This window comes from Streptopelia decaocto, assembly GCF_964273445.1.
Source record: "Streptopelia decaocto genome assembly, chromosome: 6".
Classification (NCBI taxonomy): Eukaryota; Metazoa; Chordata; class Aves; order Columbiformes; family Columbidae; genus Streptopelia; species Streptopelia decaocto.
The window spans coordinates 15,638,776-15,665,122 of record NC_138660.1 but is presented as its reverse complement, the minus strand read 5'-3'; the positions used below and the strand labels follow the sequence as shown (position 1 = coordinate 15,665,122).

Genomic DNA, 26,347 nt, shown 5'->3' with positions numbered 1-26,347 from the left:
GATAACACTGTTACTGACTGTGCATATGCCTCTGTGCTCATGAATGTCTTGTTACTGCACCAGACAATTGGGAATGTTTAAATAGGGCCTGATTTTCAGATAGGAAACACTCAATGCTTTCTGAAACTCAGAGTTTAATGTATCTGAAAAAGGAGACAGCTAAAATAAACAAGGCGTTTCTGAAAGCACATCTTATTCTTTTAGAACAAAGTTAAAAAATATTCAGACTTCACCAAAAATTTTAAGACTCATTTTGAAGGCTGCTCTGCCTGGGTAAATATGCTAGTAAGATAATGAGAACGATTGGTATGTATTTCTTTTCAAACTATAGTTTGGCTTATGGAGACATGTAGACATAAAACTTATCATGAGCAGATCAGGTTTCCAAGGCTTTAAGAACATTTCTTAGATGCAAGCTATAGTTTAAGTAGGAGCATATGCTTCAATATCATTTGTTTGTTAAATGAAGAGACCTAGAAATGTGAACCTTAAACTTGGGTTAACTCCTGGGATCCATTTAAGCTTATTTTTGCAAAAGCTCTCAGCACAGCTGGCCTCTGCAACCTTGTGATATTGATGCCTTAAATGGGAGATGGAAATGGAGCCTTTTTCAGGAACACATGTTTAGTTTTGATAATATCTTACTATATGTTTTGGCAACAATTTCCAAGTGTTGTATAAGCCACACATATTTCTGGAATAAATCAGCTGGTAGTTATCTCTAAGGACACATCTTCATATTTTCTCAAAAAGAGTGACAGATTATATTTACATTAAGTTGAATTTTAACTTAAAAAGAAAAAAGAAAAGCAGATCAGATGCTATTGCTGTGAGGAGAGGTGGAAGCTTATGGAAATTCCAGTTATTATGGAAACAAAGATTGATTTTTCAGAAGACTATTGCTACTACTGTTTAAAAAATGCCACAGTTCTATTCCCTGATACTCTGTTGATACACAAGGAGTGTTGGTCACCATTATAAGAACTTCAAAATGCAAATTACAGAGTGTGTGTTAAAACATTGAAACATAGTATACTATGTAGAGAACAATTTAAAATAAGAGGGCTGTACAGATCTTGAATACTGTCTTTCACCTTGACTAATGCTGTAATGCATTATGGTAGAGTAAATGGTAAATGTATTAGTGTCAGTTATTTGTAATTTATGTTATTTTTACATATTTTCAACTTAATGGATGAAAGGTTTATTCATGTTTTAAAATGAAAACCTGGGTCAGTTTGTTTGTAACATATAAACTTAATCACTTCTATGTAGGACAAGACTGCTGATAGGAATTGTAGCCTATTCTATACAGCTAGATTGCACACAAAATAAAATGTACATGAATAAGATTCGATTCATCCAAATAGTTTCAGAAATCATGTGCTCCTCTTTATTACCCTCTGAATGCCTTCTGTTCAGTGAACTACATTACCTGCTGGATAATAATTTTATGATTAAGTGGTTGATTGGCAAAAAAAAGCAGCACACTCAGATTTTGAGTGTTATTCACTTGATCACAGTATCCTTGATTGCTCCTGTCTCCTGAGAAGATTTACCTTTACAGGAACTCATAGGATATGTAGGGAAATCCAGTTTGGTCGCTGTCCTTAAAACAGCCATTCATGTCTTTTTCATTTCCTGTAAGTACTTAATTTTGATAATGTTAATGACTAGAGTTGTTTAGATTAACTAATTGAGTGTTACGCTTTGGATTTGAACAACAGTGGTAAAGCTGGTTCCCTAAAGCATTGGGAAGTCATATAGAAGTGGTCTACACTGTAAATCCACATCAACTGAAGACTTGAGGGTTAGTGTGGTACCTCTCTGCCTCTTCTTACATGGTTGCAGCATTATTTCACTGGCTTCATCCCTTTTTTTTCTGTAACTGATGACATGCCAACCCATTCCAATGAGTCTCTTTACAGACAATCATGTAATCTTTGTGCTCATAATACAGTTTCCCCTGGCTTTTTGAACCCTCCAAACTAGCATGAAAAATACAATCTCTCTCTTCTAATTTTATATAAAAAAATGTGGAGATAGATGCAGCACAGAATTGCTGTTCAGGCACCATTGCAAGCATATTGGGGGACTGTGCCCCAAGCAAGGTGGTGGAATTTGGAGTAGCCCCATAACTCTCTCAGCAAACCCAGGTCTGCTAGAACCTATACAGGTATCAACCGGCATGAATTACCACCACCTTTAAACACAATTACTTAGCAAAATTGCTTAAGGCTAAAATGACAAATGTCGGTAACTAAGCAGAAATTCCACACTGAGGTGTAATGAATTATAAAGACAGTTAAATATACTCACTAGAAAGAGAAATCAGAGCCTCAAGATACATTTGTAATTACAGATGTTGATTTAAAGTTTTATCTCATTTTGAACACACACTCCTAATTTATGAAGCTGTGTGTTCTGATGTCAGGAAAGCGAGTGTGATTTGTGAACCTAATAGCTTTATATTGATAGTAACAAAATCTGTATCCCTGTTACAAAACCAAGTCATTTGATTAGTAAATCTGCCTGGCAGATCTGTTGGGATTCAGAGGAGATTCCCAAAGAGAGAAACATTTCAGACCAATAATGACTGTCTACTTTCAGTATCTTTGGTAAAGCCAGTTTTGTATGTGGGTAATGAAAGAAGCACATGCTTGCGTTGAAGGGTATAAATAGTTAATAAGAGTCATCTCCTCACTTGTGGTCTTGTGGGCCTTCCTGCCTCTGAGTAGTACTAAGTGGCAGAAGTGCCACTGTATCTGGTTAAGTTGCTTGTGTTAGTGAAAGCACTTGGCAACGTTCATTGTAAAAATTACCTAGAAAGCTAGACCAGGACAGGCATCTAGTGACCAAAGTCCTTAGACTGGACACACAACTACTGGCCCACCTCCTTTTTCCCACACTATATTCTCGAAATTATTCCTTAATGTCCTGTGACAGTAATTCAAAGCGATTTAGTTCACAAGATCCAGTGAGAACATTCCTCCTCACCCACATTCCTGTTGCCATGCAGAGCAACGTCATTGCTGACCAACAGTGAAAAAGTGGCAAATCTCAGCAAGATGAGTGATAGTGGTAGAGTATATCCAAACTGTAATGAACTTGGTTGACATTACGGGGCATAAGAGAGATGTCATGAAAAAGAACCGAACTGTCACAGAAATGGGAAGATGCCCCATTGCATACAGGTGGCTGCCTTTTACGTTTACACAGTACACTTGTGTGCTAGTCCTTATTTTGTCTGCAAGCTTTTATCTATGCTGTTTGTTAAACTCCAGTTATCTTCAGCTGATATTTTATAGCAACCATCTGACACTAAGGGTTCTTAATCAGACACCATTCTGTAAACAAAGCAAGAATATGCTATATATAGAGAAGATACGGAATTCTGATACTCTTTATTCTAGCTTCCTATTTGCCTTTTTTTTTTCCTTTTTAAAATCTCCCTTATTATTCATTTCTGCCTGTGAATACAAGTGACTATGACATAATTTAAAAAATAATGTAGTGAAGGAGCATATATAAAACATGAGTAATAAATCAATGGCTGAATGACGCACCAATGCAGATAGATTTTCTAGTATATTCACATTATAATTATAAATACATTATTTATTATATGTTTGTGTAATGAATACACATTTTGGATGAGGGCAATATTTGTCTTTATAGATCTTTCTTCAACAGTGAGGAGGACACTACTAACATTTATTCAGAGTCTTTAAAAGGAACAGTAGTTAAACAAACTCTAAGGAAATAAGGATGGATCTACCTATAGGTCCAAACCCACAAGGGTCTTTGAAAGAACCTGTTCCTTGTAGTCTGGAACCGCTACCTCTCTTTGGTAGCCAAATACTTCCTTTGTGGTTGCACAACTCTATTAAAAAACATATAAGTAAGCCTTAGAAAGCTGTAGGAACTCAGTGATAGATCCATAGTGATTGCATTCTATTTTGATGGCTGATATTGTAAAGACAATACTAACCTGATCTGAAGCCACGTGAGCATCGGTGTTGTGCCTCCACCAAACACCCAGACAGTGAAAAACACAACAAGCAGTGCTGTGGTAAACATCATTTGTTTGGGCTGGGATTCTGTGTCTTGAATAGCCAATGCAAACGCTATTGCACCACGTAAACCTGAAAAAACAGACAAGAATATTGAACTTAATGTGATGGAGAAACAAAATTTTACTCTTTTCAGCCCAAAGCCAATTTCAAGGGCAATGTAAATTTTCAGACCATGATCATACTTATAAAATGCTGAATTGTGCTAATTGAAAGGATCGTTTTTAATGGAAGTATAAGCAACCTTGCAAAAGTGGACAATGAAACTACTCTCATATTCACACACTTGTTTTGCATCCACTGAATCCTTTGTTTTGAATAATTGCAAATTAATTAGTAATCTGGACTCTATGCACATGAGGAAAGAAATCTATTCCCTGTGTTGTTTTACTGACTTCAGTGGGATTACTCCTGAAACTAGGTGCATGGGAGAAAGAGGGTTAGCATTAAAATCTGTACCCAAGTATGCTACCCATATCTTGCTTGAAACAATAGAAAATTTCTTTCAAAAGTATTTAAAATCTTTCAATGTGCTAAAAGCAGTCATAATAATTATGACTTAAAAACAATGAATAATTTTTAGAAGATTATTTGAAGTATCTAAAAAGGGGATGCAGAATGAATGTAGATTTTTAGCATTATAATAGTTGTAGAATTATACACCTAGAGAGACTGAGTAAACAAAAACTTTAAAATGTGGAGAAGACAGCTAAAAGTGAGTTTGAAAAAAAAGCCCCAGGGTAGTAATAAGCTAACTAAATAGGTCCTCACAGAGTGACACATATTAAAAAAGAGGGAGGAAAAAAGCCAGCCCTCCAGCCCTCAGGATGTGTAATACAAGTAATACTCTATATTTTCAAATGTTTTTTATTTATCTATTTTAATTTACTTTATTGTTTTCTTCAAAAAAATCCCCAGAATAACTGTAGAGAGTAAGGCCATTACATGTATACAATACACACTGAATCCAAAAAGTACTTTGCAAGCATTGAGAGATGAAATCTAATAATTAAACCTCTTGTAAGGCATTGATGGTATATGCAGAATCATTTAATCAACTGCTAAAAAGCAGCTATTTTTGGAGTAGAACTCTAAAGCTCTCTAACATTACATAGCTAGAATGTGAATTGTTTGGTATAGAAGACAGACAGTTTATCCAGAGAACAAGACAAAGCCATTTCTGCCAGACTATAGTTACAGTAGCTGAAAATGGTCAGGGGCAGCAGGTTTAAAATCTCCACTTTTATGAAAATAACACGGCAGTCAACAAGTGGGCTTGTCCTTGACTTTGCTTTTATGTAGAAGACATCTCTAAGGATGCGCACGCTTTCCTATTTTCTTATGGGAAAAAATGCCTGCTTGTTTTGAACATATATCTGAGGAGGGAATGAACTGCTACTGAAAAGGTCTTTCTCCAGTGGTTATAGTGGTAATTCTAGATGACTAACCCAGATTAAACGCTTAAATTATTGGTGGCTACATTTTGGCGGAAAACAATGCTGCTTGCCACAGCTGCATCACAGTGGTATGTGCAATATTAAATCTCGAACATCTCTTTAGGCAAGAAGGAATGCTAAAAAAAAAGTTGTTAATTAATACATCACTAAGACTCTACTTCTTGAGTACTGGACTGTGCATTTTTTCTGTTCAGAGAAATAGTGAGAATAGTACCTTCACTGCGTTTTTCATTCATAAAAGGCTCAGTGTTGATCTATAAGAGCTAATTCAGTTTCAACTAAAAACCTGTCTAAAGTAAAATAAATAAAGAATTTGCTTCCAACTAAAGCAACGGGAAGCAGATGAATATAACCTAAAATGTGAAGACTTGATGAGAGCAAGGATCTTTATATACTTTCCAGGAACACATTCCAGATAACAACACAAATGAAGGAAGGCATTTTCAACAATCTCAGAAGATGGTAAAATGCTGAACTAAAGTGAAGATAAGGAAGGTCAGGGTTTCTGTCACACCTCAGGGAAAAATACCAACAAAGCACAATGGAACAGTTGACTCCAGTGGACATTGGTATCTCAGCTACACCTGCAAAAAGTGGCAGAAAAAGGCTCTGATGAACCATTAGCAGAGATTGTCTCCCCTCATCTTTCAGAGATGCAGCTTCACATCTGTGCTGTGATCCATCGATCCTTTGGGCTCAGTCACAGATTTCCTACCAGATTTTCCTGCTAGCTGTGCCTGCCTTTAGGGATCATCTTTTCAAGAGATATTCTTTCATGTGTCAGGGCCTTCAAAGAAAAGGATTTCAAGGGTTAAGCTTAAGTGGCCCACAGGATGGAAAAAGTGTTTTCTATCCTCTGCTCATGCTCCACAAACACACCACTCTGAACCCATCCTTCTGAAGAGCCTTGGAGGGCAGCAGTGTTTGTGGGCAGCGTGGAGAGAATCTGCCAGGAAAGGAGACTTTCTGTATGCAGATCTGGTGTTTTGGTTTCAACCATAGGTCTCTGATCTTTTCTTCCTTGCTTTCTTTCCTCTTTAGCTGATCTCATACGTATCTTTTGGGAAAGTTCACTTTGACGCTTCCCACCACTGTGTATGTATGACTGTGCAGATGTAAATGCCTGTACACAGGCATTCTTTTTTTGTTTTTCTTCTGCATTTGTGTTCCACCCTTCCAGACTTCACTGCTGCTGTAATGTCTTATATTAAGAGCAACCACCCTGTAGCACCATGTCCCGGAAGCCTCTCACTGGTTTATATGCTGTAGAGAAGAGGAAAACACAGTAAAAAGGAAGTAGAGATACTGGAAGAAGTGTGGAAGGTGCGGCACTGTACCTGTTAAAAAGTCCCCTCCTGGTTATGTAGCAGTGATGCCCAAATATCAAACATGTTATTCCCATTAATAAGATCACCTGGATCTATTTAGTTTGCTTCCCTTTTAATTTTATTTCCAGCTAAAGGCATCATAGTGGAGTCTGAACTGACATGAGCCATCTTTCATGCAGTATAGACAGCTAATGTATAGTGCTAGCTCCCTTACAATTTGAGACATCAGAATATTTCTTTTTCACATGATCAGAGACTGCTGGCCTGCCCATTTTGGCTGATGTTGAACTTAATTTGAGAAGCTTGGACTTCTATAAAGACTAATCCAGTTCTAATTTACAATGGAATATTATCAAGAATCATGATTAAACATAGTTGTAAAAGTGAATCCACCCTCTGTAATGTGGTGTTAGAGGAGTGGCAGAAGCAGATGAATGTAATAAATCAAAATGCTACATAATCCACTTAAAAGCCTAACTCTTCCATGTTTTCTCAAATGTGTTAATACTCCTCAAAAAGCAGAATTTAATTACTTTGGTAGAATTCTTTGCAGAGTAAGGTATACTCAAATGCTAATTGACAATGTACTTGCCCGATCTTAATTGCTTTTTTCAGACTTCGATGTTCATGGTGATTAAGGCAGCAAAACTCAGCAAATAAAGCGGTAAATATTTGGTGTATATGGCAGTGATAAAACGGAAAACAAAAGTAACCCCAAATTTGTTGTTTTCTACATCTTAGTGTGTGGTGCTGTGGAGAGGGAAGCCCATTTTCCCCATGTTTGATTAGAACCGTATGTTGTACCAGAATATTGCCGCAGATCTCATGTAGGCAATAAGTGTCTTCCTCCAAACTCAAAATTTAATGCCTTGTTTACTCATATCAGAAATGTGTCTTTCTTCTGGCAGTCACTGTCGTCTCTGTTTATCACTATGTACAGGATGATCAATTTATAGTAAATAAGAATGTTATTGGTAACTGAGCACAAATCTTAGTGCAAATTAAAAAGTACAATTCCACGGAAGATTCACAAATCCAATGTGTTCTGGGAAGCGTAAAGCTGTGGGCAGCGTGGCATGCAGTCAGTCTTTATTGCTCTACTTGCAGATGATGCTGTTGACTTTTTTATCATGTTGCAAAGACATTTTTCTCTGCAAAATACAGTGTTCCTTTGAAAAGAGTTAAATGTTACTTTTCTGAGTATTTTAACATTCACATTTTAGAAACTTTCAATACTACTACTTTCAGTTCTCAGCTACCAGATTGTACTGGGAAGCTAATGTGTGAGAGTGAGTTCTCAAGTTCATTTGTTGGCTGCAGGCTACTTTCTGCTCCTAGTTCTCTGGAGAATAAAAATTGACTGGAGAAAATAAGGACACAGAAGTTGAAGAATAAGATATATTTTTAGAAAATTTTTAATAGTATACTTCATCTGATGAAAAATAAAAACAAAATTGAGGCCCAGAAACTAGGTAACTAATGATATGAAGCTATTTTTCATGCTGTTTTCTAGTTGGCCACCTGCTAACTCTACTGGTCGTTTATGTATATGTCTTACCCAGGCAACAATTGTAAGTGAGCAGGCAGTCTGAAAGCCAGTTCCTAATGCATGTATGTCACCATCTCCTACTATGGTCCAGCTGGTATTAACTGACAATTTCAGTGGCTGCTTTCAGCAGAAGGATTTGAATAGATATAGAAATGAACAACTGTGTTCTCTAGAGAGATGGAATTATATAGGCATAAATGAGGCACCCTGATGTGGAGAACTCCTGATGAGAAAGCCTGAAATGTGGTGCATTGTATTTTACTTGTTATCTCTCTAAATAGATCAGTGTACATCATGGCTGTCAATCTACCTTTTATATATAAAAATTTGTAATAGGTTTTTGTATAAAAAGCAAGGAAAGGAAGAAAAAAGTGCTGACTTTCTAATTTTAGAAAATTATTTTATCGATGGCGCTGGGGATTCTGTGTTTCTGTCTTTTACTGAACAAATATTCTTAGCATATGGGTGAGTTTTTCCTAACTAGCATTAGAAAGTCAAGTCGAAGTATTTCTTGCTTGTGGAAGTCCAAAAATATAGAATCTAGCTGAGATTTTAACAGTTCAAGGGATGATGTACAGATCAGAATAGAACACGGCTCCCTCTTCAGGCTGGAGTACATATGAAAAGGTCGGTGGAATTAAAGTCTCCCGGTCTCAGGTTTCAAGGTAAAACTGTTCCTGAAGTTAGAAGAATTGCCAAAGACTCTGTCTGATTTGAGTATCAAGACTAGTATCTTCAAGGCTGGATATTTATTTGCTGGTATGTAAGCATCCTGTTAGGTGCACTACAGGTGCCTCTAAAACAACACAACATAAAAACATAGTATTCCCAAATTGTCCTGGATGTTGGACAATGACTTGAAAGACTGGCTTCCTGGGTGGTAGGTTTCCAAAACAAGTTAATTAAAATAGGTCCAGAGTACAATAAAATTGTTGAGGATACATCCATTTGCTTCAGTAGCTTTGGAAATACTATCTTGAGTTTTAAGATAATGACTTCATGATAGATGACTTTGTCAGTTGTTAAATGTGGACAGCAAAAATACTAAAATAGCACTCACCTGAAAACATCATCATATGCTGAAAGTTCCTGGGAATCTTTTGTTTTCGACCCAAATTCAAAATGAAAGAAAGTGGATATATGTTGCAAGCTCTTGCTGCAAAAACTGCCACCTAAAATGTAAGTAGTTGAGGAAAATGGTGGAGGAAATACTGAAAAAAACAGAGTTAACTTAAACCCAATATTTCTCCAAAGTTTTAAAAGTGTAATTAAAATGAATATGAGACTATCTTCCTTCATATTTTGCATGTCAGATCCTTCTTGTTCCAATTTCATTATGCAGTGCAGTGGCAGAGATTGTCTTCCCCAGACATCCTGGTTTTATATTCATCATCATATATCCCACTTCAATCACTCTGCTTTTACTCATCACATTTGTATCACATGTGCCTTCATCTTCAGTCCTTCAGTAAAATGCCTGTCATCAGTTGCAGAGATGGTATAATCTCCTTGAGCAGCAATTTGCAAAGAATAAGTGTGGTTTTGGACATGATTACTTTCTTATTTCCTGACAATTCATATTGTCTATATCCAACATTCTTTGCTTTTTTCCTCCCTTTTTCTTTGGAGATTTTTCAAAAGGAGTTCTTTGTTACTCCTTTGTGAAATGATCACAAAAGTTACCTGAATTAGAAACATGGGGCTATTTCAGATTTAAAAGGACAATCAGAGCTCCTTCTACATGCATTTAGCAGGTTCCATCCTCCCCTTGCTTTGTGGCCCTTAGGGCTCAGTTGTGGCACTTTGAGTCTGAGCCATGCTGTGGCCCGTAGAATACATGACGTACTCAAGTGGCAATGCCTGGATGTATCGTATCTGCTGGCCCAAGAGCTGCTCAAAGCTCCTGTGCGCTTGGGAGAACACACCTGGGCAGGGGTTGCCCCCGTGCCCTGTGCTCAGCCACCACGCAGCCCCGTGGCCGTCTGCCAGCTCATAGCGAGAGCTGGGGCAGAGCTGAGATCCCTGGGAGCTGGGGCTGCTCTGCCCTGCACCTCCCTTCCCAGGCTGGGGATGCGGGGGACACAGCTGCACTCGCCTCGTGGTGAGGGGTGCAATGGGCTTTTGAGGCTTCTCTGTCACATAACCCAATCTTGTAGCCAGGGGATACGTGATGCGGTTCTTCTTATTCGTTTGGAAATTACAAATAAAAATTACTACGAGTAAACAATATGATCCCAACTTTCAAAGCTATTACAGATCATCAAAAAGTGATAAGCAAAGGGCTGCTGCTCTGAGCCGAAAAAGTCATTGTGTGAATTGTCAGCATGAAAAAAATCAATACCACTGTACAAATAAGCAACAGATTTGTTGAGAAACCATGGCAGAATTAAAGATACGGACTTTCTTACCAGTGTCTTAGGCACATGATGATGTAAATAATTCCATGTACACTAGAGATATCAAATACAAAAAAGGAAAGATTTGAGCAATGCAGAACTGTGTGCTTTTTAAGGACTTCATATCATTTAAGTAGCTTTGGGGAAGTTCTGCTTCTGGCACATATTTGTCTGGAGGCAGATTCACAGTTGGTAGACCTGCACGGGCTCTGGACAGGCAAAAAGATTTTTTGTGCCTCCAGCTGCCCCTACAGGTGTGTCCCAATGCACATCCCCATTTCCCACCCCACTTGTGAACCAGTGGCAAAAGGTCCCCAGTAGGTTTAAACCTATCTGCCTTGTGGCAGATCTGCAAAACAGCAACTGTCACAAGACCATGTGCTCACCTGCATTGAGCCACTTATTGGGATATACATAATAAACATGATTGGCTTTGGACTTGACAAAAACTTGAGTTTTGGTATTTAAATAACTGACTTATTTGTTTGTTGACTTTTTTCACATAGAGCACACGTTACTTTTATATATATAAAATATGTATATGCATGCACATAGAGATATACTTCTTTAAAGGAAAGGATACAAATGCACCAAATATAAAAAGAGGATTGAAGATATGATTTTGAAACGTGAATAGCGCGAGTCCCATGTAACAGAAGATGACATTCTCAGCCAAAAAATTCATGAACTCGAACAACTTCAGTGAGAGAGAAACAACATAATTATGACTCATGTCTATAAGTGACTGCTGTTTGTCAAAAGATTCCCTTGGAATACAGAGCTGTTTAGAGGAAAGAAACAGAAATCACACCTATTTCAAGGGCGGATTTTAAAACCATCTGATTTGCTATATAGTATGCGTGGTGTCTTTTAGCTGTAAAGAAATCATAGTTGCGCGTTTGTGTGATTTGTGTGTGGAAACTTGACATTGACAACTGATAAAATATATAAACAGCAAGTAAGTTAAAGAAGCTTCAATGCAAACTGCAAGGAAGCTGAGGGAATTTAACTTCCCTCATGTTTACACAGGTGAACCTGGGAAGTGGCTCAGATCCTGATTACACACATGGTTATGCATAACACAGAGCTGGGTATGGGCACACTAATTCTAAGAGAGGGAAAAAAAACCCTAAAAGGACTTCTAAGAATCTGTGCCTTCAAAATATAACATGATCTTTTTTATTACTGTGAATACTGTCCTGCAGATTAAAACTTATTGCACTGTATGGAAATCACTATCAATTACTCATTTCAAACTAAACTATTTAAGATATCACTTAAACATATTATAAAATAACCCTAATATATATGATTATGGTAGGATTTCTTCTGTGAGAAAAAGCAAAGCCAAAATATTCATTTGCCTTGAGGGGGTGGTCTTGATTGCATTTGCAGCTGATTGTATAAAAAACTAATAAAATAAATTTTCATATTTATCCACATCTGGAAAAAATTAATCATTGCTGATGAGTAACTACAGAGGAGACAAAAAGAGGTCTCTTCACTTCTGAAGTCACTTCTGGGCTCAGGAGACTACACTAACAAACCCTGATACCGAATTAGGGCTGAAGTTTGTCAATCTGTCTACAACCAGTCATACGTCACTATCTTGGAATGTTACTATGGAGACATTTTATTCATCCTGAATGGACTTATATTTTTTTTGTAATATATTTGTGCTTCTAAAAATAAATATCCAGTAACAGTCACTAAGATCTAACAAAGGAAAAATGGGAGCTGTCAGAACCATTATTTAAAACAAATTTCAGAGGCAAAATGGCATAAACCCCAGTAGTATTTGGGAAGATATTTCAGATCTCATGGCAGCCTTATCAGTTATCCCAAGCACACATTCCATAGCCCCCATTTTATGCTGCAGTGCTGAACAATGTGAAAATAAAACACAAGAAATATTTGCAAGTTAGTAGGCTTAAATTATTTAAATTAAATTTAAATGGGAGAAACCAGTTGCCAAAAAAACTCAAAGTATTGGAATCTTGTGACCCATACAAATTATTATGGTAAATCTTCACATTTCTATTTTGGGACTTACATATACAAAAATATATATATTTGTGTGTACATAAAAAAACTTTTGGGGAAGGGTACTGCTATGAGGAGCCATAACTGCATGCTTCTGTTGTTGGGATAAGATAGAGACACTCCAGGGGTTTTAAACCTGAATGATATTTCACTCTTAATTTACAAAATCTTATTCAAGGCTTAAAGAAATGTAAAGTAGATCTACTATTGATGTGCTTTGGAAATACAGTTTCCAAAACTAAAGTTTCTTTCTTGTATTTTCCAAACTTTTTGTTGACACACATTTTTTCAAGGAAAACAGGTTTTGCTATATTGTTGCTTTAGCTGTATGCTCTTTCTCAATAACATCCAATAGTACACTTAAGCTTTTACTCTTGCCTGAAGTGCTTTCCTGAAATTACTGCTCACTCCTTGTCTCCCAGCAATCTGGTCAAGACGCAGTCTTTATGGATTTCTTGTAAATTCAGTTTAGTGCATCTTTTACATTTCCCTATAAGTTTACCTCAATTTCTGGCTACATGCACCCTGTTGCTTCCTACTTTACTGCAGCTTCAAACCTCCAGAGTCACTTCAGTAAGTGACTCTTAAAAAGAAAAATCTGTAATTTTGACTGTGTGCTTCCAATCAACAGGAATAATATATCTTTCCTTTGCTCACTGGGCCAGTGTTTCCTGTGCCACCAGCACAGGCCTATTAATTTTTTTAGCCTATATTTACAGTGAATTTAACACTTTTTAGCCAGATACATGCAACACTCTAATCTATTGCAGTTCATGAATCATATTGCTGGACATGAACTGGTTTGTTTGCAGGAGCAGAGCACTGCTTACTTGCTGGAAGATTAAATCCAGACTAGTTTCCTTTCTTTGTATAGCAAAAATCCAGGTGCTATTTCAATAGCTAATTTGGAGCAGGCTCGTTTCTATTGCAGGCACTACCATGATAGGGGCTCTTATGAAAGATTCAGCTCCTTGGAATGGTAAAACTAGCTTGTTAGCTTCATTCAGAGACTTCTCTATTCACTATATAGTTTGCTCTCTCTTTTTAAAAATATATCTCACATATGACACATTCGTTAATGGAATGCAATCGATCCAAATTTCTCACCTTGAGTTAACAACAACAGCTTTAAAAATATTGACTGCTTCAGAACTAGTTATTGTCACAAAAGTAGTGATATCTGAATGCCTTTTCCTGGAACACAATGCTTGTAGATATAATGTGAAACTTATCCACCGTCCTCCAGACTTCACTTTTATTCCTGTATTTAGCAGAGTGTTTTATTTAGTGTTTCTTCAGCTCTGTGTTTTGTTGAACAGCAATACGGAGCCGATGGAGATGCTCCATTAAGCACTTAACTGTCAGTACCATGCAGTATAAGTCCCATCAGAACAACACAATTTATTCTAAAGAGAACTTCTGAAAACCATGTTAAGAAACATCTTCCATAGAAGCATTTTCCCAAGTTGTCATGACTTACACACAAACGCTTGTCAGTATTTTAAAGATGAGATATCAAGACCTTTTGATAAGAAGCAGAAGAACAGGAGGAATAGGTTTTCATCTGGAATTTACAATTTTCTGAGAGTGCCATGGAGTTCCTAAAAGAGTTGCACCATGCACATTAGCCTCTGAAAAAACATCCTTTTTTGTCTGAGTGGCCATAAGCCAGGTCCATGGTCTGCTTAAATGACACTCAAAAATTTCCCTTATTTTGAATATGTGTAGTTGCAGGTAGGATTACTTGCATTTAAAAAAAAAAAAGGATTAGAATTTTATGTGTCGAGTACTTGGAAGTATTTTGTCAATAACCATAAATTCCTTTTCCTTACCTCCCACACAGACAATTCACCTCTTTCTACTCTAAATGAAATTGGCACTAAACTGCTCATCTGCTGCCATTAGTTTCCCCAAGGCTACCAGAAAATTATACTAGAAACCATTTTAATATACTCATAGTAATAAGACATTTTTTTCTATATAAAAACCTCATTTGTAATGTGCTGTTTCTATCTCTCCATGAAGTCTATAAATCTGCTTGTAGGTTTAAAGTACGAGTTGTAATAAATCACCAGTGTCAACACATTGCAGAGTAGAATATTAATCACAAAACCACCAGTTCAGAATGAATCTGGGTACTTGGTTTAGGTGTTTAGATCAGCTGGTTACTGAAACTGGTATTTGCTTGGCTTTGGTTATTTTCTCTGTAAAAAAGGATAGTACAAAAGATTTATATCAAAAAATGTCTACTAAAATTGACATATTTATGTATTCAAAACCACATTATTCACCACACCTGCTTAGGTTTTCTATTACTCTCAGCCGTTGTAAGTACTAAGAGGGATGTGCAAAACATCAGTTTTAATTTGGGACACTCTTCTGGAAAGTACTGTTTGCAGTTCAGTTCTCACTGGCAGAGGAAGGAATTAGCCCAGCTTAGTGCTGTAACCACTAAGTTTATCTTATATTGATGTTTTAACTCAAGTGAAAAATTGTATGTAATATAAAAACTGCACTAGTTTTATCTTTTGAATGAGGTAAGGGAAGTACCTTCTTTTTTCTTCTTCTTCCTTCCCTCCATCCTCATAGTTAAGTTCAAGCCAATTAGAGAAATAAGCTAGGCCAAAATGAGTTTTGCAACTTGACCTGTTTTATAGAACTATTTAAATTTTCACTGAATATTAAAGAGACTATCTAGGTAGGTAATTAGTGCACCTGGAAGATGGGACACACTAAGTTCCAATCTCAACTGCAATAAAAATAGAATTCTTTAAAGGAGCCTCAAAAGGAGAAAATGAACATATTCTGTGACACTATCCCCTGGTGGTTAGGGAGATGGAAAATAAGATTTCACAAATCCTACTGTTTTAAACAGCATTTCTCATCTCAAGGGAATAAAGATAGTATGAAGGTATTGCGTAGAGGCTGAAGTACACCCACAATTTATTTCCAGGAAAATCTGGTTACTTTTATTCACTGATGGCAATAGTACATTCTTTCACTTGATTTAACGCCTGTGATGGAATGTCACCTGCCTCTTGCAGGTACCTGGAAGCCTTCTCTAGTTACATTGATTTTTGCTGGTAACATGGAGGAATGCCATCTGTCTAGGGGTGACATCTTACAGTGATACGTACTTGCATGACATCAAAAGAGAGGGAGATTTTCAATAGTCTAACAGCAGCTAGGCGGCTAGGATGTAAAATTGATTATACTTTTTAAGAGAGATTTGAAGGTGACAGAGAGCTATTAAAATCCCAAGCAGTCAACGTTAAGTGATGGTTATAAAATTTATTATGTTTGAATAATGCTATTTAATGAGAATACAGATCTCAAAAATGTTCCATGAAGTCAAGATATTGATAAATCAATTGATTTGATTTGATTGAAATTGCTTTTCCTAACTATTTTGAATTAAAATGCAGTGAGAATTCAGACTACCATAATTTTTCTGAGATTGTAGAAGCCTTTATTATAGCCTAATTACTTTATTTAGTCTTCCTATTTTGATTAGAAGTTTCAAAATCAGAAAAAGGTTTGAATTTCAACCCCTTGCCTGAAATACTTCATACAGCTATAATGAATCTTCACAGCGTAGTGATCATAATGCTCATTTCTAGAATAACATACTTAGAGGAAGGAATCAAATTAATGATAGAACATAAACCTGTTTATGGTGCTAATTTTGATATCCAAACATATTTCACTGTGAACTTACAAACACACTAGCAGAGAGAGATTCTTACAAGACCTTTGAGGTCCTGAGGCAAAATCCTGGCCTTTTTTGTCAGCAGGCTTTGCTACTGAATTCAATGAGTTTCACCCAAATGGATTTCTGGAAGGCACACAATAACTTTCTATTTCCCTGTAGAGCTGGGAGGTTTAAAACTTTCGTAAGGCCTGAGGAAGAACCAGGAAAGTAAAAGGAATAAAGAAAACTACATCACCAAGGGAGAGGCCAGCAATATTTTGCATTTACACAGTATGGATTATTCTTTCTGGTATAATCTATACACCACCACCAAAGTTCAGCTTGGGAGAAGCTGGATAAATTATTGGCACAGAACACACTTCTGACCAGCAACAGTAAAGGAAAAATGTTGGCCTTGGACATCAAGGCAACTTGTAGAAACCTTGGAGTGTACATGTAGCAGCACAGCCAGACTCAGAGCTTCAAGAGAAAATTTACATGTTGCCTTCAATAGACTTTGGATCTAGCTGTCAAAAAATTAATTATTCTATCATTACTCTTGCTAAGTTGCCTAGGAAAGGGGGTTCCTGCAAACTTTGTTGTTTTTTTCACATATGGATTAGTTCGTAAGCGAGAGAACCTTTTTAGACAAGTATCTCCCTTTCCTGCAGCGCAAACAACTTTTGCTATTACGCATTGGACATTAAGTTGTACCTAAAAATAACCCAAGAATGACACCTTAATGGAAAGTATCACCAAAACAGAAAGGATAGTGCTGTTGCTCCTACAGCTTGTCATTTAACTTGTTATTTGGCTCACAACTAGAAACAACCATTTCAAAGTGCTTATTTATCTTAAATTACTGAAGAGAGATGCCGCAGGCACAGAGGAAGGAGGAACCACCTTTGCTCGGTTGTATCAACACCAAGTGCTTGGGGAACAGCTTTCTATGTTCAGCGGTGCTGTATTGTTTGTCAGTAGGAAGGAAGGGTCCTGTTCAAGATGGGGCATAACAGATTAGAGCTGAAAAATTGTTCGAAGGGATATAAGTACTTTTGACTGGTCAGTAATTAATGGTGGTACTAGAATCACTGTGTTCAAGAATTTGTGATTCATTTGGACAAAATAACAAGAAATCTGAACAGCAACTATGATTTTTGTATGTCACTTTTTTCTTAACTATTAGACTACATTACTTTTCTCATCTAACAGCACTCTACACTTAAAGATATACTCTACAGTGCAGACTGTACTTAGATGAGACAAATGAGACAGAATGTGAAAGGGATTTGCTCGAACATTAAATGTGAAAAGTCCAGTTTCTTAACTACAGAAAATGTCAGATGCTGGCTGATGTACTTTTTGCAAACAGTACAAAAGACCATCTTGTGAATAAAGCACAAGAAAGCTGTCAACAAATACAGTCAGCTTCCAAGTGCCTGCAGCTTCTAGTGTGAGTAAATAACTGTCTGTGGTGAAGGGCACTAACACCCTGCACTTATGTCTCCGAAATACACCAAAAATTGCAGATGAATGATAATTGCAGAAAATGAACTTTGAGGTAATTATCAGGGCTGTTTACATGTGACTTTTACATAGCATGGAGTGTATGTGTGTGCATGTGTCTGCATACACTAATAGTGTGTGTAAAGGCCAATGGTAATGAATAGGTAGTATTATATGATGCACAAACAGGACAAAAATTAATCATGTCAAAAATACAAAAGGTACAGCAGTTGGATGACGTTAGGGTGCAAAGCCTGAAAAGTGAAATCTTGCTTTCAAAGTAAGTGTACACAAGCCCAAAGTGAGCCCATGGCTCTTTGAATTTATTTGAATTTAAATGATAGTTTCATAATTAATTTCAATGGGGAAGGTTTGCATCTGGCTGTAATGAAACTCAGCTAAAACCAACAGAAGCTGTTGGAGAAAGTATTGTACAGATTTCCAGCATTTTCAGGTCTACTAAATTACTAGTGTTCTCCTTGGTGATGTTTTAGTAATCCCACAACTGATCTCAGACCCCCTCCTCCCACGCTTCCCCCCAAAAAAAGGCACCCAGTAAAATAATCAGAAATAAAAAATCCTAAACTAAGACACACCTTCGACTGTACTTCAATCTGAGAGCTCACAACCCACTTTATTTTACATAAAATTAAGTATTTGTAGTGAAAAGATACAACCAGTCACTCTTTAATTCACCTTAAAAATAACTCCTGATAAGAATCTGTAGGAAAGCAGAAGGTGGGTGGATTAGGGAAATATCATCTGGCACATCATACAGAGAAATGTTTTTTCCAGAGAAGTATTAGTTACTAGACGAATGTGCGCTGCTGAGGATGCTGAATGTCTGGTTGGAATTCTCACTCAGAACTCTTCTCAAGCTCACTGTTGGCAAAGCGCGGTCAACACCCCCCTAACTTAGTATGACTGAAGCAGAATTAAAAGTCAAACGCTTGAAACAAATGCGCAAACTTGCACGTTATCTTAATTGTTTTAGGTAGGTACCAAACCATGTGGAAGGACAGGGCACTTATTACCATCCTAGTCAGGATTTAAATGTTTCATCTGAAGGATTTTGACAAAGGGCATTTTAGCCCTTACTCATTTCCACAGACAGCACCAGGAGAAAGAGAAGAGCTATAGTCAGCTGTTCAGTATTTCTTGCACTGTTCTACCATGTTGTAAGATTGTCACCTTTGAAGGTAGAAAAACCATTAATTATGTAACGGAAACACATCTGTGTGGTCACTAAAATGATGGGATGCTGGCAAGTGCTGTAGACTACTATAGTGCGTTATATACATGTATTTATTTTTTCTTGCAGGTTATTGTGTGAGAATTTTAGTTTTAGCTACATATTTCAAGATGTTTTGACCAAAGATTTGTGCAGTTTTTTAGCTAATATGGAATTTTGCAGATGGTATCGCTAGAAAAAGAACCTTAAGGGATCAGCACTGATGCAGGAATCATGTAAGTTAAAAAGGAGAGAGATATAGAAAACATATTCCACATTGCAAGGATGGATCTTTGCCAATAGTAGTTTGGTAATGTCAGAAATCCCACAACAGCTCAGATTCCTTAAGGCCTCCCATTGCCCCAGGGTTCTCTGGGACATGTAAAAGCCTCATGGTTTGCAGGGGAACCAGAGGCCTCACAATATTGGCAGAGCTGCCAGCTCCCAAACCACGTGGGCTTCCATTTGTGACAAAAAGCTTGATGCTCCATAAAGATCACAATGTCACCTATCTACCCATGCTAGGAATTGCTATCTTAATTTCTTTATCAAATCCAATGACCCCACAGTGAGAGAATTATGACCATGTTGACACAGGCTTATGTAAGTGTGAGGCAACACAGTTATAACAAAGGAGCCTATTAATAATACCCTCAACATTAAAAACTATGTAAACCTGTGTGCTTAATTTTACTGCATTGCAGTTTAGCAGTATAATGTACCTATGCACAGAAATAAAAAACAGATGTTGTTTTCTAGAGGTTGATTGCATAATAAGAGAATTTATTGATAAGTCCTATACTAAAATCAGTTAGTACAATAAAGTCAAGTGTTAGTGTTTCAGACAAAGGTTAGAGAAAACTATTACCGTTAGGACGTAACTATATTTTAGGAAAGAATCTGAGTAGTTTTACTCATCATTATATTTAGAACCTCTTCATTTACAGTGTAAGCAAAATCTCACTAAAGAAAAAGGGCTTTGGTTCATTACATAAACCTCTATTAAATTAGTTTACCTGTATGAAAACTGAATAAAGGCTTAAATAAAGAATCCTACCACAAATTCTTAGATGAGAGAGTTGTGACCAACTACATTTAAGGGCATGTCGTAATTGTCAACTTCTAGAAAACATGAAATTGAATAAGATATAATTTAAGCTAGAGGTAACCTTATGTACTGTAAGTATGTGATGTTAAACTGAACTCTGCTCTGTTTCAGCCCTACGTGCTGATGATACAACAATACATTCTTAGCCGAGGATTAGATTGATTTTTGGATTGCTTTTTCTGCCTCTGTATTCCACATCTGCAGTGGCAATAATGAGGAAGGGACCTGATTTGACAGCCCATACACTTAAAGGAAATTCTCTTCACAAAACTAGATGTGCTTGACGGAGGTGGGGTACAGGGCTGGATGTTTGCATGGATGCAGACACGAAAACCAAGGATAAGTGCTGGCTACCCACAGTAAGGAGAAACGTTTCAGAGGTCACTCTTCAAACCTCTCATGAGAAGATTGAGAGAGAGAGACAATAACAGACGTGAGCAAAGTAAAATTACATGATCTGCATAGTTACATAAACCAGTTTTTGATTTGGCAGTAGCTTACATAGCCCCATACAGTTTGACTTCACAGATGAAGTCGTATGAAAGTCTCATTTGTGATTCCGGGCACCTTTCAAAGAAACTACAGCATGTGTCTCAGTTTGGAATTCCATTATATATTTCTCCATATGCCAAGGAGATTTTGGCCTATAGATTTTAATTCCATGTGGTATATGTTAGCTAACTGCTGGCATCTGCTACTGTGCTCTAAAGAGTAAACTATAACCTTAACAATCAAAGAACTTTATTAATATTTAAAGAAAATGTTTAATGTTTAAACAGATTATAAAAACTTTAATGAAGCAATTTGGAAACTAGTTTGCATATGGTATTATGTTCCTTAGCCTACCAGCATCAAAAATGACATCATTTTTCAACAAGATCGGCTTCTCTGTAGAACTACTACTTTCACTACAGCTCTGGGTTTCTTCAGGCTATGAAGTACATTTCAGCATGTCTATGCTTAACCAAAATGAAGGAAAGTTGTTTTCTTTGTTTTACAGAAGACAATCCATAGATCCAAAATACTATTTTTATTCAGCAGGATGTGTGCATGTAAGATACTAGACTATGTGTTCTTTACAAAATGCTGATGACGAAGGGACACGTCTGATGGGAACTAATGAGGCCAGAGTAAATCTGGACATTCTCAGTTAAAGAATAACTGAAGCATGTATGCAAAAATAGAGGAAAAATGGAGATTAAGGAACTAAGTACAGAACTGAATATTCTATATGAGATTTCTGTATGAGGATGCCCAATATTTTCGGTATTATGGATAAGATAGTAGCTATTTTATGATGTAAATCATAAATTATGCAGCTACTTACAGGTATACCATAGTTATAAGAAGTATATTATCAGTTTACTTGTAGCAATGTTTCCTAGCTGTTTATCAAGACAGAAACAACGACAGCATTTCCACAAAAACTTAAGAGGAGCCACATGTAAAGAGACCACAGATTAACATTCTTTTAGCCTGGTTAAGTAATCAGGAACATCAGTAAGATAATGAGGGATTTTGTTAAGAAATTCAGATTGAAATACATGGTAGTATAATTCCTTTTGCAGAAATCAAGATTTTGTTGTGTTTTTATGATTCCTCTTGTTAAACCCATACAGTAAGCAGCTTTAGCTTTCTTTATAGCATTATACTATTCTACGGGGTTCCATAAGATCTCATGGTACATCTGGTCAAACAATGCATCTGGCGCATTTCCAGTCTTCATCTTTTTTTCTGCTAAACACAGAAAATAGCTGTGTAGAGAACTGGAGTTCATTGTACACTTCCTGTCAATTGCAATCCATTTTAAAGGTAATAATTATTACAAGCGCTACGCATGTGGTGCATATCCAATTAGAGATAAGAAGGCAATTTATAAACGAGGGCAGCCTGTTTGTAACAGCCCCAGTGGCTCTGCAGGGATGCAGGAGTCAGCGGGCTGTGCGGTCCAGCTCGGGAGCACGGTGCTCAGCCAGTGAGGCAGCTGGAGCCGCTGCTGCCTCGGGGGGAACGGGGAAGTTGGATGGGAAAGTGCTGGACAAGAATGAAGGGATGCTTCTCTTCAGGATCCTTAGGCTAGAGCTGTAATGATAGTTCGTATCCAGAGACATGAGAGCTTTTGGACTTCTAGAAGGGTCTACACTCTGACTCATGTGGTATTCAATAAGTTAGATGCCTCAAAGTTAGCAGAAATGTCTACCTACAATTTCAGGTATCTACTCTTAGCAGCCATGTGCTAAATGCAGTGTAAGCTATTCTTCTTCTTTTGACTCCATGCTTATAACCTTTTAATGTCTGTATCGGTTTATTCTCTCAGAAAGAAAAAGAATGTGGGAATTTCTATGTCCGCCCTGCTTGTTTTGAACAGCTGCAAAATGAAGGTTTTGCTATAGGCCTCTAAAATAAAATCTGGTTAAAATATAGGATACTATGAGCAAGGCTTTCCCGTAATGTAACTCATTTCCAGAGTGTTTACTTTAAGCAAATCTGGCTAAAACAACAGCAAAACTATACTGATACTATTCCAATACAAGTAAATCTTCCCAAATTCATTTTCTTGTTATCAGAAGTACTAATAGCTACTTCTTCAGGCCTTTCTGCTGACCACCTGGACTCTTTCCTGAGCAGCACTGCCTGAAGCCCCCGTCTATCACTTTTGAGTCTGAACTCAAACCCCCTCCAGGGGTTCATGGAGGTTGGAAATTAGGTTTTTTTGTTGAGCTACAGAAAGGGAACTATGAGACAGAAAGAGGCAGTGCCCATCAGGGATAATGTTTATGCTTAGGCTCCACTTAAATGGAAGAAAGTACCTCATGCGTGCAGCCTGTTTAAATCTAACTAGGAATTTGGACTCTGTTGGATCTTTTAGGCAAGAACCTCATGTATACTTTTTGAAGAGTGCCAGACCTCAGTGCCATGTATTAGTTAAAACGGATTTCCAGTTTACCCTCAGACAGAGTATTAGCCATCACATATGCTATCTTACATCAGACAGCCAATGGTGCTGTATACCTTGGAAGATAATGAAATAACATTCTAGTATGAAATTTTCCTGCAGGCACCATGATTGTGACGTGCTGGGAGAACAGATTCCTTCTGCACGGCACATATGCAGAGACTGATTAGAATCTGGTACTGGTGGTCATCTTGTTTGAAAGATAACTTTCTTTTCTGTCAGTGTTTTTCTCTGCCAACCATTCATGTGGAAACACCTGACCTCTTGTAGTGCCTTAAAGGTCATTTTTTCCTAAGTGTAGTTCCTGAAGGAATCACAACAACAGCTGCTAATTAGGCTGCTCGTTTCAAAAGGATGAGAATTGTATTTTATGGTGGTTGCTGTGTTGCTAATTATCAAGGACATTTTGCTGTAAGTAGGGTTTTCTTCAGTCTAGAAATACTTTTGAATTTTTTAACAGTCAAGAGACTGAATTGTGAGAGCCATTATAACCTGCCGTTTTGTGTCCTTTTCTTCCTAGAAGTGTAAACTAATTATCTATAAACAATCCAATGTCTGATAACAGAAAATAGTAGTCATTAACCATAAATAAATTCATAGAGCCTGTGTGCTTTAGATTAAACACAGCTCTAATTGTTTGGTCTGTTAAACACTCGTACAAATAGCAGGACCAAAGCCACAGGGCACACACATGTCCTGTGTGACCATGGAGGGTTTAAGATAGAGGCACGAAGCCCATTTCTGTCTGTGCTCTTGCTGTCTATGATTTCAGAGGGCTGCTGCTCCCAAATACAATCTGGATGCTACGTATCTGGAGCAGGACCCCTGGCGGGCAGCAGATGGATGCAGTTTGGGCAGCAGTAGCACACAGCCATCTACTGAGCTGCTCCCCTTCTCTCGCAGAAAGATACAAACAGGAGCTGCAGTTCCTGGCATCTGTTCAGGAAACACTCCTTTGAGTGAAGTGTGGTGTTTTGTGGTGTCTTTGGGTTTTTTTCCTTTTCATTTTCTTCCTTCCTTTCAGTAGATCTGGACATCTCCATTGCCATACTTTACTTTTTAAGTTATACTTTCCTGTTACGATTTCCTTCAGCAGTAAGTCTATAATTAAGGATGAAAGAGCATCAAGTCTAAAGTCCATACTGAGACTGTATGATGACATATCAGGATGAAGATACTATAATGATTTGATTTACAGTTCTTGAGGACTTAAATAATATTTCATTACTTTTGTCAGCAGGTTTCAATTAATATGATTAATTAGCATTAAATTAATATGCTTATTAACATGATCTTTTTACACCACTCAGTTTATGATCCAGCAATCAGCTGATTAATCTCTAGCCTGTTACCTTGTTGGAAAATGTATATCATAAATAAGCTAAGCAAGTTTAGAAAACTTAATGTATTTTTGAGGGATTTCTAGAAGATATTAGCTGCTCCTCTGCAAAGTGATGACTTTTAATGATCATGCTTTATAGTGTGGAGATGAACATTTTAAGCAATCAGTCCTGTGTCCCTTAATGAGAAAAACCCAAAAATCAGTCTGAACTTTGAGTCCTTCAGTCTAAATTAATTTATGCAAGCAGTATTAGTAACACTACATGCTTTTGTAAAGTTACTCAGAACTTACGCAGCACTGAGTTCTCTTGTTTTACCTTTACCCCATTCTCAAGCTTGCATAAAACCTTGCAGGTGAAGTGCCGCTGAAATCTGAATGCAGCATCTTGTGCTCACTGCGCGCCCTGTGCAGCTGAACTGTCAGGCCAGAAGCTTTTTCTGTAAGGCAGCTGTTCCCTCACGGGTTTGCCATCAGGATCAGTGAAAAATGTGAGTAGCTGTTTGACTGGCAATGTGGTTAGAAAGGCTCTTACACCTAATTTGAGAAAGCAACCTTCAGGAGTTAGACACGACTATTTCAGAGAAGACTATGTAAACAAGGGTTAGACTGGTGGAATGAATGGGAACGGGCAGGGCAGTATGTGACATACCGACTTGCTGGCTGGACAGGCTTCCCTGTGCCTTCCAGTAATTCCCTGGCTCTGCTTCCATAGGAGGCACATTTCAGAATTCCACTTCTGGAATGTATAACTTGCTAGTACTGTGTTTTGTCTGAAAGCAGAATTCTCTATACCCTTACCCACTTAACCAACGAGACTTATTGCCCTGTTTCCTGGTCTCTTCGTTGTGGCTGTTCCCTGGAGTTAAAGGAACTTAATCAGAAAAGGATTTAACTTGCAAATATGATGGATAACATTTACAGCCTTTAGAGAAAGAGAGAAGCTTCTTTTAATACCCCACCACTAGGAAACTGTGCTGGTCTTAGCTTGGTGTTTGAGTGAAACTGATAGAGGACAGAGAAAGGGCTGTCTTCCCTTCCTGTAGAAAACACAGTATTGTCCCTTCGCCACTTCCCAGAGCCGCCTGTAGGGATTTACAGTCCGCTATCAACAAACCAGAATTTTCCATTTATCTAGCAACACCTTGCCCAGCCACCGAATTACTTGTAGATGAGGAAATCAACCCAGCCCAACTGTACATCTGAAGAACCCAATGTAAAATCTGAACTATAATGTCTCAAGATTTAGAAGCAACTATTGTTTGCCTGCAGCATAATGTGAGGTTATACTGGCAGCTGTAAATAATTCTAGAGAAAGCTGCACAGAATCAAAGAGCTTTTGACTGGATTCTAGCAGTTTCATCTTCTCCTTCACTGGAGATATATATTGGATAAATTAAACATTAACTGTGTGAAACGCAGGAGCGCTCTGTTTGACCTTACCTTGTTGCCACAGATGGCAGTGTCAATTTTAAAGTTAAAATCACTACGACCATAGTCAGATCAATTATGATAACTTAAAAATACTGCCAAAACCCATCTTTCATGTTAAAAACAAACAATAAAAACACAAATAGAGAAGGTTTCTAAATACTTTGTGAGAACTGGAATAATTGGATTGAATGAAAACTCTCTAAAGCCTGCATTTTCCCTAAATCTTTGTTATCTTA

At 37.4% G+C, this 26,347-nt stretch overlaps 1 protein-coding gene across 1 annotated transcript in view; it reads right to left on the bottom strand.

Annotated features, from left to right (window-relative positions):
- The window catches only part of SLC9A9 (solute carrier family 9 member A9), a 192,144-nt gene that overhangs the window by 77,975 nt on the left and 87,822 nt on the right, over positions 1–26,347 (bottom strand). The window contains exons 10-12 of the mRNA XM_082057237.1: positions 11,387–11,500; positions 9,468–9,579; positions 3,992–4,145 (exon numbers count right to left, since the gene is read on the bottom strand). Coding sequence (XP_081913363.1) covers positions 3,992–4,145; positions 9,468–9,579; positions 11,387–11,500 — 380 coding nt within the window. The remainder of the gene's footprint in view (positions 1–3,991; positions 4,146–9,467; positions 9,580–11,386; positions 11,501–26,347) is intronic.